The following is a 15,878-nucleotide window of genomic DNA, read 5'->3' as shown; positions in this document are numbered from 1 at the left end:
GTTCTCAACATTGACTCCGGACCCCATGAAGTCTCATAGCATCAGATCAAACATGAGCAAGGAAACCTCCTGCTGATTACCACATACTGCCCTCCCTCAGCTGATGAATCAGTGCTCCTCCATGTTGAACACCACTTGGAGGAAACAAGTGCTGAGAGTGACAAAGGCACAGAATGTACTCTGGGTGCGGGACTTCAATGTCCATCACCAAGAGTGGCTCGGTAGCTCCACTACTGACCGAGCTGGCCAAGTCCTTAAGGACATTGCTGCTAGACTGGGTCTGCGGCAGGTGGTGAGGGGGAAAAACATACTTGACCTCAACCTCACCAACCTGCCTGCTGCAGATGCATCTGGAGTGACCACCACACAGTCGTTGTGGAGACAAAGATCCACCTTCACATTGAGGATACCCTCCATCGTGTTGTGTGGCACTACCACTGTGCTAAATGGGATAGATTTTGAACAGATCTAGTAACTTGAGACTGGGCATCCATGAGGCGCGGTGGACCATTAGCAGCAAAATTGTACTTGAACACAACCTGTAATCTCACAGCCTGGCATATTCCCCACACTACCATCACCATCAGGCCAAGGGGTCAATCCTGGTTCAATGAAGAGTGTAGGAAGGCATGCCAGGAGCAGCATCAGGCATACCTAAAAATGAGATGTCAACCTGCTGAAGCTGCGACACAGGACTACTTGCATGCCAAACGGCGTGAGCGGCAAGTGATAGAGCTAAGCGATCCCACAACCAACCGATCAGAACTGAGCTCTGTGGTCCTGCCACATCCAGTCGTGAATGGTTATGAACAATGAAACAACTCACTGGAGGAGGATCCTCCACAAATACCCCCATCCTCAATGAGGAGACCTGTACACCAGTGCAAAAGATATGGCTGAAGCATTTGCTACAATCTTCAGCCAGAAGTGCTGAGTGGATGGCCTATCTCTCCCTCTGGAGGGCCCCAGCATCGCAGGTGCCAGTCTTTAGCCAATTCAACTCACTCCACGTGATGTCAAGAAACAGCTGAAGGCTCTGAATACTGCAAAGGCTATGGCCCCTGACAATATTCCGGCAATAGTACCGAAGATTTGTGCTCCAAAACTTGGCACGCCCTTAGCCAAGCTGTTCCATTACAGCTTTAACACTGGCGGCTACCCTGGGGGCTACCATTGACCAGAAGCTGAACTGGACTAGCCATACAAATACTGTGGCTACAAGAGCAGGCCAAGAGGCTAGGAACTCTGCAATGAGTAACACACCTCCTGTGAAAAACTGCCCAAGTATGTCCTGTACACAAAAAGCAAGGACAAATCCAACCCAGCCAATTACTGCCCCGTCGGCCTACTCTCGATTATTAGTGAAGCGGTGGAGGGGTCATCAGCAGTGCTGTCAAGTGGCACTTGCCTAACAATAAACTGCACGCAGGCGCCCAGTTTGGGTTCCGCCAGGGCCACTCAGCTCCTGACCTCATCACAGCCTTGGTTCAAACATGGATTAAAGAGCTGAACTCCCGAGGTGAGGTGAGAGTGACTGCACTTGACATCAAGGCCGCATTTGACAGGGTGTGGCATCAAGGAGCCCTAGCAAAACTGGGGATCGGAGGGAAAGCTCTCCACTGGTTGGAGTTATACCTAGCACAAAGGAAGATGGTTGTTGGAGGTTAATCATCTCAGTTCCAGGACATCACTGCTGGAGTTCCTCAGGGTAGTGTCCTAGGCCCAACCATCTTCAGCTACTTCATCAATGACCTTCCTTCCATCATAAGGTCAGAAGTGGAGATATTTGCATATTATTGCATAATGTTCAGCACCATTTGTGACTCCTCAGATACATAAGCGGTCCATGCCCAAATGCAGCAAGACAATATCCAGGCTTGGGCTGACAAGTGGCAAGTAACATTCGTGGCAGGCAATGACTATGTCCAACAAGAGATAATCTAAACATTGCTCCTTGACGTTCATGGCATTACCATCGCAAGTCCCCCACTATCAACATCCTGCGGGTTATCATTGACCAGAAGCTGAACTGGACTAGCCATGTAAATACTGTGGCTACAAGATCAGGTCAAAGGCTAGGAATCCTGTGATGATTAACTCACCTCCTGACTCCCCAATCTGTCTGTCCACCATCTACAAGGCACAAGTCAGGAGTGTGATGGAATACTCTCCACTTGCCTGGATGAGTGCAGTTCCCACAACACTCGAAGCTTGACACCACCCAGGACAAAGCAGCCCACTTGATCGGCACCACACCCACAAACATTCATTCCCTCTACCATTGATGCACAATGGCAGCAGTGTGTACCATCTACAAGATGCACTGGAGGAATTCATCATGGTTCCTTAGACAGCACCTTGCAACCCACGACCACCGCCATCTAGAAGGACAAGGGAGACAGATAAATAGGAACACAACCATTTAGAAGCTCCTCTCTAATCTGCTCACCATCACTTGAAAACTTGGAAATATATCACCGTTCCTTCACTGTTGCTGGGTCAAAATCCAGAAACTCCCTCCCTAACAGCACTGTGGATGTACCTACACCATGTGGTCTACAGCGGTTCAAGAAGGCAGCTCACTACCACTCAAGGGAAACTAGGGATGGGCAATAAATGCTGGCCCAGCCAGCGAAGCCCACGTCCCTTGAATGAATGAAAAAAAATGTTTGATTTTGCAGGATAGCAAATGTAACAAACAGCCCAATAGCCTGTCAGGGTGACTTTCTGTAAATTGTGTGAAGTTGGTTCCTTTGAGTTTAAAAAATATCTATTTAAGATAAGCCAAATACTTATTTGCATGATCGCCAAATATTTGAGTCAAACCATCAGCCAATTAAAATGTCAAGCCAGGTGGCTGTTGAACATGTGACCCAGCTGAGTTTAAAGTGGAAATTGTTTTTGTTGGTCAGTCCTGTGTATTGGTGCTCTGACTGAGGCTTCTACTTCATAACCCAGGATCATGACAGCCTTGGTCTCTGATTTGGTTCCTTCGCCCTCTCTCATATAAGTTTACCTATCTTTCATCTTGCACCTTTTCTGATATACAGTCCCAACTGCTCACTCTCACATCTGTTTCCTCCTCTTCCTTCACTGACAATGGCTTTGAGGGACTAACAGTAAATGCTTTGAAATGGGGATTTGGATTATGATATGGGGTAAATAATTATTGCACATGCCTGGGTATTATTGAGTAACAAGATAAGAACAGTCGACTTCTGTTTTTCCCCCTCAGACTCAGCCATATGATCACAGTCTAGTTTAATTCATCCATACCACTGTGTGATGTTTTAGACCGTAACAGAGCACAGACACCCAATTATAGAAAGTTGCCCATCATTGGCACTTGTCTGCCTAAAGTAGGATCTAGCTCAATTGCCCCACCATTTAGGGGAGCAGTCGGCTTTGCCCATGGCCTAAATATCAAGGTCTCAGCTGGCTGTGGCTGGGCCCCATCTCGGGATTACAGGCTGCGGCCCAGCAGGGGAAGGATCATGTGCCGCCTCAGCAGTGGTGACGGTATATGGAAGGTTGGGTGGGGCTCTCAAGCCTTGGTCACAGCCCACCTGGGAGAGGACTTGATAGGTTGAATACCTGGAGCATGATTCCTCTTGTGGGGGAGACTAGAACTAGGGGTCAGAGTTTAAGAATGTGAGGCCTCCCTTTTGAGATGCAGATGAGAAGAAATTTTTTCTGAGGGTTGTTAGTCTGTTGAATTCTCTAACCCAGGAGAAGGATTTTGGATTGGATTTATTGAATTTATTCAATATTAAATTCATTGAACTTATCCACGACTAAGTTAGTTAGATTTTTGATAAGATAAGGGGGCAGATGGGAAAATGGGTTTGGGACCACTATCAGATCAGCCATGATCTTATCGAATGATGAAGCAGGCTTGACCTCCCCCTGCTCCTATGTCCTATGTTCCTATGTAAAGCACTTTATAACTTTAATGTAAAGAACTGCCTGCCCCTTCAACTATTTTTCCCTCCTGTTGTAACAATGTCTGATGAAGGCTGCAAGCTACCTGCTTATTGCAGATCAGGTAGTGGGGATGCCATCTTCAGATGTGTTGAAATCTTGTGTTACTAGTTTTCACTGTGAATTATTTTACATTGCAGCTCCTTCACCGAGTACTTGTTGCTGAAGTGAATGCCCTGCAGGGAATGGCAGCCATAGGGCAAAGACCTTTACTAATGGAGGTGAGACTCTGTGCAATGGGTTACTTGTTTGCTCCACTTCATTGTCTATTTATTGTTAAAATAAGTGGGGGCTCCCTGCCCCAATCCCCAATACATCATCATTTTATTTAGCAGACAGCTGAAACTGTTCATAAAGCTTTCAGATTTTCAGATTAACTGTCTGTATTGAGTGAGTTGATCTGTGTTGTGATGCCGTCTGGATTGAAGAGCTTGATGATACATGGAGAATGGCCACTTGGTTAAAGCACCAGAGGGTAACCAGTGCCGATGGAGTGTCAGTCTTGGTTCAGTAGTAGCACTCTTACCCCTGAGTGATAGGTCATGGGCTTAAGTCCTACCCAAAAACTAAAGCATAAAATCTCTGCTGAGACTTGGGTCCAGTACAGAGGGAGTACTATACTGTTGGAGCCATTTGGAAAGTAGTTAAACGGACAGGCCCTGTCCCTCAGGTGGGTGTAAAATATCCCATTGCACTACTTCAAGAGCAGAGGAGTTCTACCTGGTGTCTTGACCAATATTTATCCCTCACCCAACATCATTAAAGCAGATTGTATGGTTATTTACTAAATTAATGTTGTGGGAGCTTGTTGCTCCTGCGTTCTCTGCTGCATTTTCCTACATTATGACGGTAACTACTTTTCAAAAGTACTTCATTGGCTGTCAAGTGTTTTGGGAAGTCTCATGAAAGGTACTTCAGAAATGTAATTCCTTTCTATGCTCAAGCAAAGACTTAATGTCAAGAGGAGTGGTACAGGGATGTTGAAAGGAAGACAGTTCAGTTTGTCCAATGTGTGGAACTGAGCCCATAGATCAATGATTCCTTCAACCAAAGCTTTTAGCTTTTGGAACAAGTGAGGGTGAGGTTAAGTTGAGAACAGCAAGTAGAAAAGGGCAACTTACTCAGCTGTAAAAATATCTTATTCATAAGAACAGCATGGGTGCTTTTAATTTGCAAATATTCACAGAATCACAGTGCAGAAGAGGCCCTTTGGCCCATCGAGTCTGCACCAACACGTGAGAAACACCTGACCTACCTACCTAATCCCATTTACCAGCACTTGGCCCATAGCCTTGAATGTTATGACGTGCCAAGTGCTCATCCAGGCACTTTTTAAAGGATGTGAGGCAACCCGCCTCCACCACCTTCCCAGGCAGCGCATTCCAAACCATCACCACCCTCTGGGTTAAAAAGTTTTCCCTCACATCCCCCCTAACCCTCCTGCCCTCACCTTGAACTTATGTCCCCTTGTGACTGACCCTTCAACTAAAGGGAACAGCTGCTCCCTATCCACCCTGTCCATGCCCCTCATAATCTTATACACAATCTTGTATTGTCTGCATTGTGATTAGTCTGCAGGCATCTGTGAAGATAGCAGACAGGTTGACATAGTCACAGAGGATTTCCATCCAAACTTCTCCCTTGCCACTTTTCACATGTTGTCAGGACTGCTGTGAATTTCCCAAGTTTCCGGGTTGTTCCAACATTCCCAGTCTTTGTTTTCACTCCAGCCTACTTTTGAGGAGAGAAGCCGTTTTGCATGTTGCCAGCTGAATACGTAGCATGCCTTTTTCCTAATGTTCTGACCATGTTGTTCAGGAGATAAACACGATCTTGCAGCACGTGGTGGAGAGGAACAAACTGCGTGAGTGCCTACACGCCAAGCGGCATATGTTGGAGTCGTGGCGCCACCTTGTCGAGATCATACTTGCAGCTTGCCCACTGGATCTGATTCAGGAAGAGGACAGGCAGCTGGTCATCCGGGACCTTCTACACGAACTCCATGACAAGGTGATGCAAAAATGCCCTGCCGCAAGCTTCTATCATTACAATGCAGTTTATTAATTGTAAGCACTGAAATATTAACAACTAAATTGCATTGGTAAACTGCAAAAACGATTTCTTAATTTCTCAGTATCTATAACCCATATATCATCAGTCAGGAGGATAGGACTTGAAACAAATCCCTAAACACTGTAAGAATCAGTTCATTTTTATTCCTTTTTGCTCTCTAGCTGTGACCTAACCAGAGCTTTTTTTTGGAGTATTGCATCCAGTTCTGGTCACCACACTTTATGAAGGATATGAGAGTCCTTAGGAGGGTGCAGAGGCATTACCAGAATGGTTTCAGGGATTTTAGCTACAAGGTTAGGTTGGAGAAGCTGGGGTCTTGTTGGAGCAAAGGAGATGGGGGAGCGATTTGATAGGCGTATATAAGATTATGACAAGTCTGCAAAAGCTAGATGAAGAAAAACTTCCCATTAGCTGCAGGACCAAGGACTAGGGGATACAGATTTAAAGTTTTGGGCAAGAGATACGGTGGGGGGGGAATGTGAGGAAAAAAACTTTTTTAAACAGTGAGTGGTAGTGCCATTGCAGAACTGTCATGGACTTGATGGGCTAAATGGCCTCTTTTTGTGCCCTAAGTGACTGTGATGACATTAATATTTTTTTAATTAGGCTGTTCACTGTAACTTCAGACCCATTGATTATTTAATTGTTTTCTGTATCAGAAAAAAATTAAATAGTACCTTTGCCTCTTGTGCCACCAGCAAGAAAGGTAATTGCTTTCTGGGTCTCTGTTTCACACTGATGTAGGCAGATCGGGCTCAGCTCTTGAATGTCACATACCTCAAAGTAGAGAAGATTCTCACCTCAATGCCAAGTCCCATACTCAGTGTATCGGTTCCCCAGCCAATTTCTGAATCTATCTCGCCCCACAAGCAGAGTCCATTCACAATATATACAGCAGCATCATGTTGCTGAAGTATTTCAGTTGCACTAGTATTAAGTCGGCATGGATTGTAGATTTGGAATACCCTAGATCTGTGGTAGGAGTGACGCTTCAACCTGTTCCTTGCGATTGGAATCTATTACAGATGAGCAACATTTTAATAGAGGATGTGGGTAAAGGGGAAAATCGAGGTCATACAAGTAAAGAAATAGAATGACCTATTAAATACTTGGGTTAAAAACAAGAGACAGTTAAATGGCAGAAGTGATATTAATACGAGACAAAAAGGCATAATGAGAGAAATTTTTAAAAAGACATAGAAAGTGTATGTGAATAGCTGAAGGGGGAAAAATAGAAAGGTAGCTTGGGTGCCTGCTAAAATTAAATAAAAGCAAGTGAATACCAAGCGTAAAATAAATTGAGATACGGTAGGATTGCAAAGAGATGCTTGGGAGCATATATTGATCAGCTTATATCTTATGGTGCTGTGTAGTCTGATAGTTTTGTGAGACTCTGCCTCTTTCCTTCTTAGATCCTCAAAGAGGAGGCTGCTCAGGAACTCATGCCCGTGGTGGCTGGAGCAGTGTTCACTCTCACTGCTCACCTCAGCCAGACGGTGCGCAGCGAGCAGAAACAGGCGCTCAACACTCACTCCCAGCACGTCACCATCCTCGACGGCAGCACCACAACAGCAGGGGAGGTATCAGCTGGCTTTGCCTCTATCGGAGACTCTTCTCTTCACATCATCCTCAGGAAACTCTTGGATTTCATCCTCAGAACCGGTGGGTTCCAGTGAAAGTGACACCATTCTTTATTGTGCAGTGTAGTACATGGAGCAGTAGGTGGATCATGTAAGAATTTTTTTTTTGTTGTTCTTCCCTTGCGTTACTGTCAGTTAACAGCAGCACTGTTACAGGAGTTAACAGATTAGCTATCAATGCATCATTATTTTCCTATTTCCTTTGGGGGAGTCCAGAACAAGAAAACATAATCTTGAAATTAGCGCTAGGTCATTCAGAAATGCTGTCAAGAGAAACACTTCTTCATTGAAAGGGTTATTAGTGGAACTCTGGAACTCTCTCCCAAAAAAAGCGATTAGGGCTGGGGGGTAGTCAATTGAACATTTTTGTTTGCTAAGAGATATTGAACCCGTGGAGATGGAGTTGATGTACAGATCAGCCTTGGTCTAATTGAATTGTGGAACAGGCTCAAGGGGCTGAAGGACCCAGTCCTGTTCCTGTGATTTTTTTGAGCCCCTTTACAAAGGAATATTTCAGGATTAAGATCAAGAACCATTGCCCTGACTTTTGTTCCTCTCACATCTCTTTAGCCCAGGAAGTCAAAGAGTCATTAGGGTAACAGAAGGAGGCCATCAAGCCCATCTTTGGATTTTTTAAAAATTAATCCATGCTTATGTACAGTATTCATATAAATCCCTGACTATTGAATATTATCGTTTGAGCTTTTGAGTAGACTGAACCCATGCCCTTACTGACTTCTGACCTACGGACATATAGGGGAGAATTTTCTCCCGTCGGGGGAGGTTTGAGCAGGAGCAGGCGCGCACAGGCGTGCAGCCGATCGCTTGTGCACAAAAGAGCGCAGAAATCTCCCTGCGGCACAGAGCTGCCTCGGGGAGATTAGTTTGATTAGGAAGAATTAAAATAAAGAAAAGATTATTCAGACATGTCCCCTCATGTGACAGTGTCGCATGAGCTGGGACATGTCAATGAATTTTAATAATTTTTATTCAGTTTATAAACACTTCATGAAACTTCATCCCACCCGTGGATGAGGTTTTATGATAAATGTGAAGGCTGCCTGGCGACCCAGTCAACTAAGGTAGAAGCAAAGTACTGCGGATGCTGGTTGTCTGGGCCAAAAACAAAAATAGCTGGAAAAACTCAGCAGGTCTGACAGCATCTGCGGAGAGGAACACAGTTAACGTTTCGAGTAAATATGACTCTTCATCAGAACTAAGGAAAAATAGAAATGCTGTTTTTCCTTAGTTCTGATGAAGAGTCACACGGACTCGAAACGTTAACTGTGTCCCTCTCCGCAGATGCTGTCAGACCTGCTGAGTTTTTCCAGCTATTTTTGTTTTTGGCCCAGACAACCAGCTTAATTAGATTATTAACGGCCTTAATAGGCCTTTGACAGTTCGGCGGACATGCAGCCGACTCCTGTGCATGTCCGCCGAACTGAAGATGGGAATGATGCCAGGACGCACGCCTGACGTCACCTCACGTCATTTTACATGTCAGCGAGCGGGGCCCGCCCCCACACACTGACCAGAAAATTCAGGCCATACTGTTTTCAGGGGAGGAGTGTGGAACATTGCGTAAAATCTGAAATTTTGGAAACTCAGGAAGTATTGTGAGACCCTTATAATAATGTTAGGGTGCAGAGAATCGACCAATAAGGAACAGATATGTTGTCTACTCTTTATGCACTGCCTTCACCAACTGCTCTCAGGAGTCACAAAAAGCCTGGCCACGTATGAAGTTGGAATATGTGGCACTTAGCTCTTGTACTTTGATTCTGTGTTGTTAGTGGAGAAACTGAATGGCGTTTGCCCACAGCAGATTCAATTTTATATGAGAAGTTGCAGTTAACAATCTAGACCACTAGAGGGATTTCTAAGATTCCCTCAAGCCACTGCTCCTACATTGGCAGACTTTGTCCTGACCTCATGCACCCACAATTTTTAAAATATAATTTCCTCTGACATGAGGAAGAAGTTACATATAACCCAGTGCACAGAAGCAGGCTGCTTCAGTCTCTGAACTGTTTCTACTCCATGATCCTCGTCGTACATGAATTACCTCCTAGCTACTCCATATCTCTCCAGTCTTTCTCCCTCATGAATGTATCAATGCCATCTGCTTCAATCGCTCCATGTGACAGCGAGTTCTATGTTTTGTGTAAAAAAAAACAATTCCTACTAAGCGCTTTCTTTGGTTTGTTAGTGACTATCTTATATTAATGTCTACTACCTCAGGGTAACTTTCCCAGTGTATTGGCCATGGTGATTGAAAGAAGCACTAACACTTGCATTTTTGCTGACAGGTGGGGGTTTCCAGCGCGTAAGAGCACACCTGTACGGAGCACTGCTATATTACCTACAGATGAGTCAGAAGCCGGATGAGCCAGACACATTGGAAACAGGTATGTAGCTCTCTGTAAGGATATGAATATTGCAAGTGAAAGTGATAGCAGTTTGTGAACAATCATTGTCCTTCTTTTTGCTCATCTGAGTGAGGGATTAAAGCCAAAGAATGGAACATGTTCTGTTTCAGTAAACCCATTGTCCCATCATCAAGTCATTTACAGTACAGCCCATTGCAGAACAAAACTCTGTCCTGTCCCAAGATTGTGCCACAATCATTCTATCAGTCTAGGCAGATCCCAGATGTATAAGGACAGTTGCGAGGATGGCTCTCCTGTCCAGAGGCCAGTTGAATCACTCAAGTGGTCAATTAAGGGTCCCACCCCATTGTGGTCTCCACTTGTGGGGAGACTGCCTGGTGAGTCCTGGCGCTCCTTGCAGGCTCAGGGTTGGGTGGGGGCAGAAGGGTCCCTCCTATTCGGGCACTCCATAGTCTGCAGAGGAGTCCTTGCTGGTAGTGGCCAACTCTGCAGAAACCCCCTCCCCATCTGACCCCCTGTGCTGGGCCTATCTGACTGACCCCCATGCCCCCAGACTGCACTACCTGGTCAGGAGGGCTACCTGCTCCTGTGGCTTCTACTTCAAGGGTATAGTCCTCAGCAGTGGCTACCACACTCAGACTTTTGTCCTTTAAAGGGATGGAAATCCTGAGTTTCCCCATTGCTGACAAGTATAGCCGGTGAAGGGGGTGGTCCCACAAATAGCCAAGGCCCTCTAGCGCTGATAAAATTCTAGCCTAAGTCCCAGATTGCTGTGTGCTCGTGCACTTTAGAGGGAATACTGCGATTGGGCAATAGAGATCCAGATTTCAATCAAGGTTAGATCCTAGAGTGAGCGATGAGCTGTCAAGTTGTGAACCAGCTGGTTAGATTTTGTGGGTACCCATTCAGTAACTGGGGAAATGAAACCAGACAAAAGCCTGACTTTCAAATCCTACATTGCTTTCAAAGCTCATTCTGTACATGTGCACTGCTCTTTTTAAAGATGCTGCCCTGTTGATTGATCTAGAATGTTCCATCATGTCCCAGAAGCGACAAGTGATTGCTCCCAGTTAGAGGGAGTTTAATCATACTGTTTGCCTTGAGTCTAGCCGCTTAACATGTATTTTTCTTTTTTCAATTGGGTGATACAGGGCACAAAACCATGTGGCAGAGGCTCACGGCTCCGGAGGATGAGTACACTAAGCTCCAAAAAGACAACATGAACATCATAGAGAGTTATGGGGCATCATTGATGGAGGTTGTTTGTCGAGATGCTTGTGATGGGCATGAAATCGGGAGAGTAAGTCTGAGTGAGCACAACATCCAGGGTTAGGATTTAACCGTTCCAGAATTAGATTCTTATACATAACACAGACATTTCATTCATTTATAGTAAGTATGTGAGTCAAACTGTGCTGGTGTTTCATTAAATATCAGAAACGCTTCAGAATTGAACTCAGATTTCAACATTCCTTTTTGTCTCCCACCACAAAAATAAACCTTGACCCTTCCTCCAAATGCAAGGGTGGAAGCTCCCAATTGGTGTGTTGGATACTTGCATCATGTAGTGTAATATAAACTAGCAAATACAACTGATTCCCGTTCTTTTCTTATCCCGGGTGGCAGAAGGGGCACTACATTTTACTGCAGCGCCATGTGACTGGGATGGGAAACCAACTTTGGTTCCTGACTGCTGCTTAGTGACTCCTACCACAAAGCGTAGATGTTAAGTATAAGAATAAAAACAAAAAAACTGCGGATGCTGGAAATCCAAAACAAAAAATAAAAAATACCTGGAAAAACTCAACAGGTCTGGCAGCATCGGCGGAGAAGAGTACAGTTGACGTTTCGAGGGCTTGAAATGTCAACTGTACTCTTCTCCGCCGATGTTGGCAGACCTGCTGAGTTTTTCCAGGTATTTTTTATTTTTTGTTAAGTATAAGAATGGTTGGGCTCTGCTGTGATACCTGAACAACCTACCCGACTCTCTTTATTGGGTCACACATGAAGACTGGCTCCTTGGGTAATGACTCCAGAGAGCTGCTGGTACACATGATCCACACCACCATCTTGTAGAGGGTTTTAGGATGGTGTCAAAAATGGGCAAAAAGATGGTTGGGTACTGCTCATTTGTGGACAACTATCCCTCCCTTTGTCTTTCCCCCCAGCCACTATATTTCCCCCCACTCTCTCTGAGGTTCTTCATCCAGCTATGGATCTCTGTCATGAACAATGACTGACAGGAAAATGAGTCTCTGATCCATCCAGCTTGTCCTACGCAACTGTGATGACGTCTGCATCGTAATATGTACACTCCTCACCCCACCAGTCCAGGAGATTACTGGCTCTGGTCAAAATTTTACAGCATCTAATTTTCTTCTGAGCTGATCTCTATGCAAACCATGCACTATCAACTCTGTCAAGGGGTTACTGGGGATGAATTGAGGTGACGTTTACCCCTGTGACCCCAACCTGTTTCACATTCACCGCCCAGTATGACGCTTCAGTAAATCGATTTTCCTGTTTCAGATGCTGGCACTGGCGGTGATGGACCGGATTGTGGCTATTGACCAACACCAGCAGTGGCTCTACTACCTCGCCAACACCGGCTACCTTAAAGCACTGACAGACAGCCTGACCCAGGATGACACCACCCTTCAGAGCATGCTCAGTCCCAAGCCTCCATTATTGAAAGCCTTGTACCTGTATGAATCCAAAATGGTAAGTGTGTGTACCTGCTTCTTGAGGGGCTGAAGTTTAAAAGGCATTCATCAAACTAGGAAGTGCCTGCATCAAAAATCCCTCTTCTACTCCAGGTTTGGACAAGATTTTCATTTCAGCTTTAATCAGCAGGTAAGTTTAACCATTTTGGGCCCATTTCATTGGCTCCATAAAAGGACTGAGTTGTCCTCAGCCATTTGGAATGTGTTAACAATGAGAAATGGACACAGGACAGTTCTAGATTACCGCTCCTTCATTCAGCACTTGATTGAATTACTAGTTGGTACAGGTATGTCCAGTGGTGGAAACTGCTGGAGCCATTTGAGTGCCAGTAAACCATATCACACATGTCAAGTTTATTGGCTTCTTCCCTACCCTGTGGCTTTTTGGTGCCCATTGGTTGAATAAGAAATAGGAAATGGGGAACATAATGACAGGATATAATCTGCTATGTCAGCCTTACTTGGTATCATGTTTAATATTCAAACATTTTATCGAGACATATGGTAAGATTCCAACAGGCAGGTAGTTTTAACTTGGGAGAGGATTGCATGTCCCACCTGTCATTCAATTTGCCTGTCCTCTTGTGAACCTCTACTGCCTGTGCCCTTCAAATCCTATCTTGGGGCAGGCAGTCTGATAAATTCGGGACCTAGTTTGGGGGCGGGTAATAGGTATTCCGTTGTGGTTTACGACAATTCATCAGCTTTATGGTCACTTTTACTGATGCTGGCTTTTTATTTGGATCTTTTAAACCGCATTGAAATTCTTAAATGACTACGCTGGGATTTGAACTCCTGTTGTCTTGATTATTACAGTACTCCAGTAGCTTAATCATTCCTCAAGATATTGTACTTAAGTGATTACTATGACATTGGAGAAAGAGATTAATTTGGGCCACCTTAACCTATATAATTTTTAGATGCCTATCTACTGCACACTTGATTAGTAATTGTCATTTGTAGTAATTGGTTGAGTGAGGAGGTTTATCTGTAACAAAAGTCTACAGTGTATATTTGGATGTTTTCGTCTGAGTGTTGCGCGCTGCGGGCTAGAAACCTAGCCTTAAGAGTTTCCAGTTAGTGTCTTTTGTCTGGATCAGTTCTTGCACACCCTTTTAATTTGATTTCTAACACCAGACAAATGTTTTTCCTTGCAACTATTTGTTTTTAATTAACCATATTAAGTTTTCCCTGTAACACATTTACCAGGCCTTCTTGACAAGAGTGGCTAAGATCCAGCAGGGAGCCTTGGAACTTCTGACAGCAGGCGTTATTGTGCGCCTGTCCCAATGCCAGGTCTACGATCACCGGCCTGAAACGGAGTCACACAGGTAATAAGTACAGGTAGAGTTAGTGAAATTCACGGCATTTCTTCATGTAATGGTTTGTGTGGATGTGTGTTTTGGGTTGGGCTGGGCAGGGGCTGGCCCTTATGCCAAATTCAAAACTGTCAGGGGGAACAGTCGGGGGAGGATATGGGCTCTGGTCCCTGGTGTTTAGTTTGTGTCAGGTGAAAATGAATTAAAATCTTTGCAACATTGATTAATACTTGTAAAATAAAATGAAAAAAAAAAATAATCTATTATTTTTGGCTCCCCACAATAAATAATTCACATTGCTTCTGAAACAAATGAAGGCTGCTGATTCAATGTCTGAGTGGGTAAATGTGGTATTATGCATGTGGTATTCAGCCACCCAGTTAATTAGGTCCCTGGCTAATTTCTGGCCTGTCTGGAGATAGCTGATTAGTCAGATTGTAAGAAGTTTTTTTGAAGAAGTAACAGAGCTTTGATTCGGACAATGCTGTTGAGGTGGTGTACATGGACTTCCAAAGGCGTTTGATAAAATGACAGACAACAGACTTGTGAGCAAAGCTACAGCTCATGAAATAAAAGGGACAGTAGCAACATGGGTACAAAATTGGCTGAGTGACAGGAGACAGCGATTAGTGGTTAATGGATGTTTTTTGGTCTGGAGGAAGGTTTGTAGTGGAGTTCCCCAGGGATCAGACCTTTGCTTTTCCTGGCGTATACTAATAACCTAGACCTCGGTGTGCAGGGCATAATTTTAAAATTTTCAGGTGATAAGCAACCTAAAAGCATTGTGAACCGTGAGGAGGAGAGTGTAGATCATCAAAAGGACATAGACAAATTGATGAAATGGGCGGACAGGTGGCAGATGAAGTTCAATGCAGAGAAGTGTGAAGTGTTTCATTTTAGCAGGAAGAACATGGTGAGACAATATAAAATAATGGGTACAACTCTAAAGGGGGTGCAAGAGCAAAGGGGCCTGGATGTATATGTGCATAAGTCATTGATGGTGGCAGCACAGGCTACGAGAATGGTTAATAAAGCATACAGATTCCTTGGCTTTATTAATAAGGGCATGGAGTACAAGAGCAAGGAGATTATGTTAAAACTTGTATAAAACACTGGTTTGGCCTCAACTAGAGTATTGTGTCTAGTTCTCAGTGCCACACTTTAGGAAAGATGTGAACGCATTAGAGTGCAGAGAAGATTCATGAGAATAGTTCGAGGGATGAGGAACTTCAATTACATAGATTAGAGAAGTTAGGACAGTTTTTTCCTGGAGAAGAAAAGGTTGAGAGGAGATTTGAAAGAGGTGTTCAAAATCATGAGCGGTCTGGACGGAGTAGATAAAGAGAAACTGTTCCTACTGGTGGAAGGATCGAGAGGGCACAGATTTAAGGTAATTGGGAAAAGAAGCAATGGTGACATGAGAGTTTTTCATGCAGTGAGTGCTTAAGATCTGGATTGCACTGTCTGTGTGTGTGTGTGGTCAAGGCAGGGTCAATTGAGGCATTCAAAAGGGAATTAGGTTATTATCTGAAAAGGAAGAATGTGCAGGGTTAGCAGGAGAAGGCAGGGATTGGCACTGGATGAATTGCTCATTCGGAGACCTGGCACAGATATGATGGGCTGAATGGCCCCCTGTGCTGTAACAATTCTGTGATTCTGTAGTGTTATCGCGATTGGCCAGAAGAACCCTGAGCATCAAAGCTGGGTGAAAACAGGTCAGTCTGTCAGGCCAGGAATGGCTTTATTCGACTC

The 15,878-nt window shown here is 44.5% G+C and overlaps 1 protein-coding gene across 1 annotated transcript in view; it reads left to right on the top strand.

Moving 5' to 3' along the window:
- The window catches only part of nup205 (nucleoporin 205), a 106,718-nt gene that overhangs the window by 68,029 nt on the left and 22,811 nt on the right, over nucleotides 1–15,878 (top strand). The window contains exons 27-33 of the mRNA XM_078568534.1: nucleotides 4,122–4,202; nucleotides 5,800–5,991; nucleotides 7,467–7,716; nucleotides 10,004–10,102; nucleotides 11,236–11,384; nucleotides 12,614–12,805; nucleotides 14,017–14,138. Of these exons, the coding sequence (XP_078424660.1) occupies nucleotides 4,122–4,202; nucleotides 5,800–5,991; nucleotides 7,467–7,716; nucleotides 10,004–10,102; nucleotides 11,236–11,384; nucleotides 12,614–12,805; nucleotides 14,017–14,138 (1,085 nt within the window). The remainder of the gene's footprint in view (nucleotides 1–4,121; nucleotides 4,203–5,799; nucleotides 5,992–7,466; nucleotides 7,717–10,003; nucleotides 10,103–11,235; nucleotides 11,385–12,613; nucleotides 12,806–14,016; nucleotides 14,139–15,878) is intronic.

The sequence above is a fragment of the Cetorhinus maximus genome, chromosome 22, assembly GCF_964194155.1.
Source record: "Cetorhinus maximus chromosome 22, sCetMax3.hap1.1, whole genome shotgun sequence".
Taxonomy (NCBI): Eukaryota; Metazoa; Chordata; class Chondrichthyes; order Lamniformes; family Cetorhinidae; genus Cetorhinus; species Cetorhinus maximus.
Note: the sequence above shows the minus strand (reverse complement) of the source record. Positions and strands in the feature narration are given on the sequence as shown.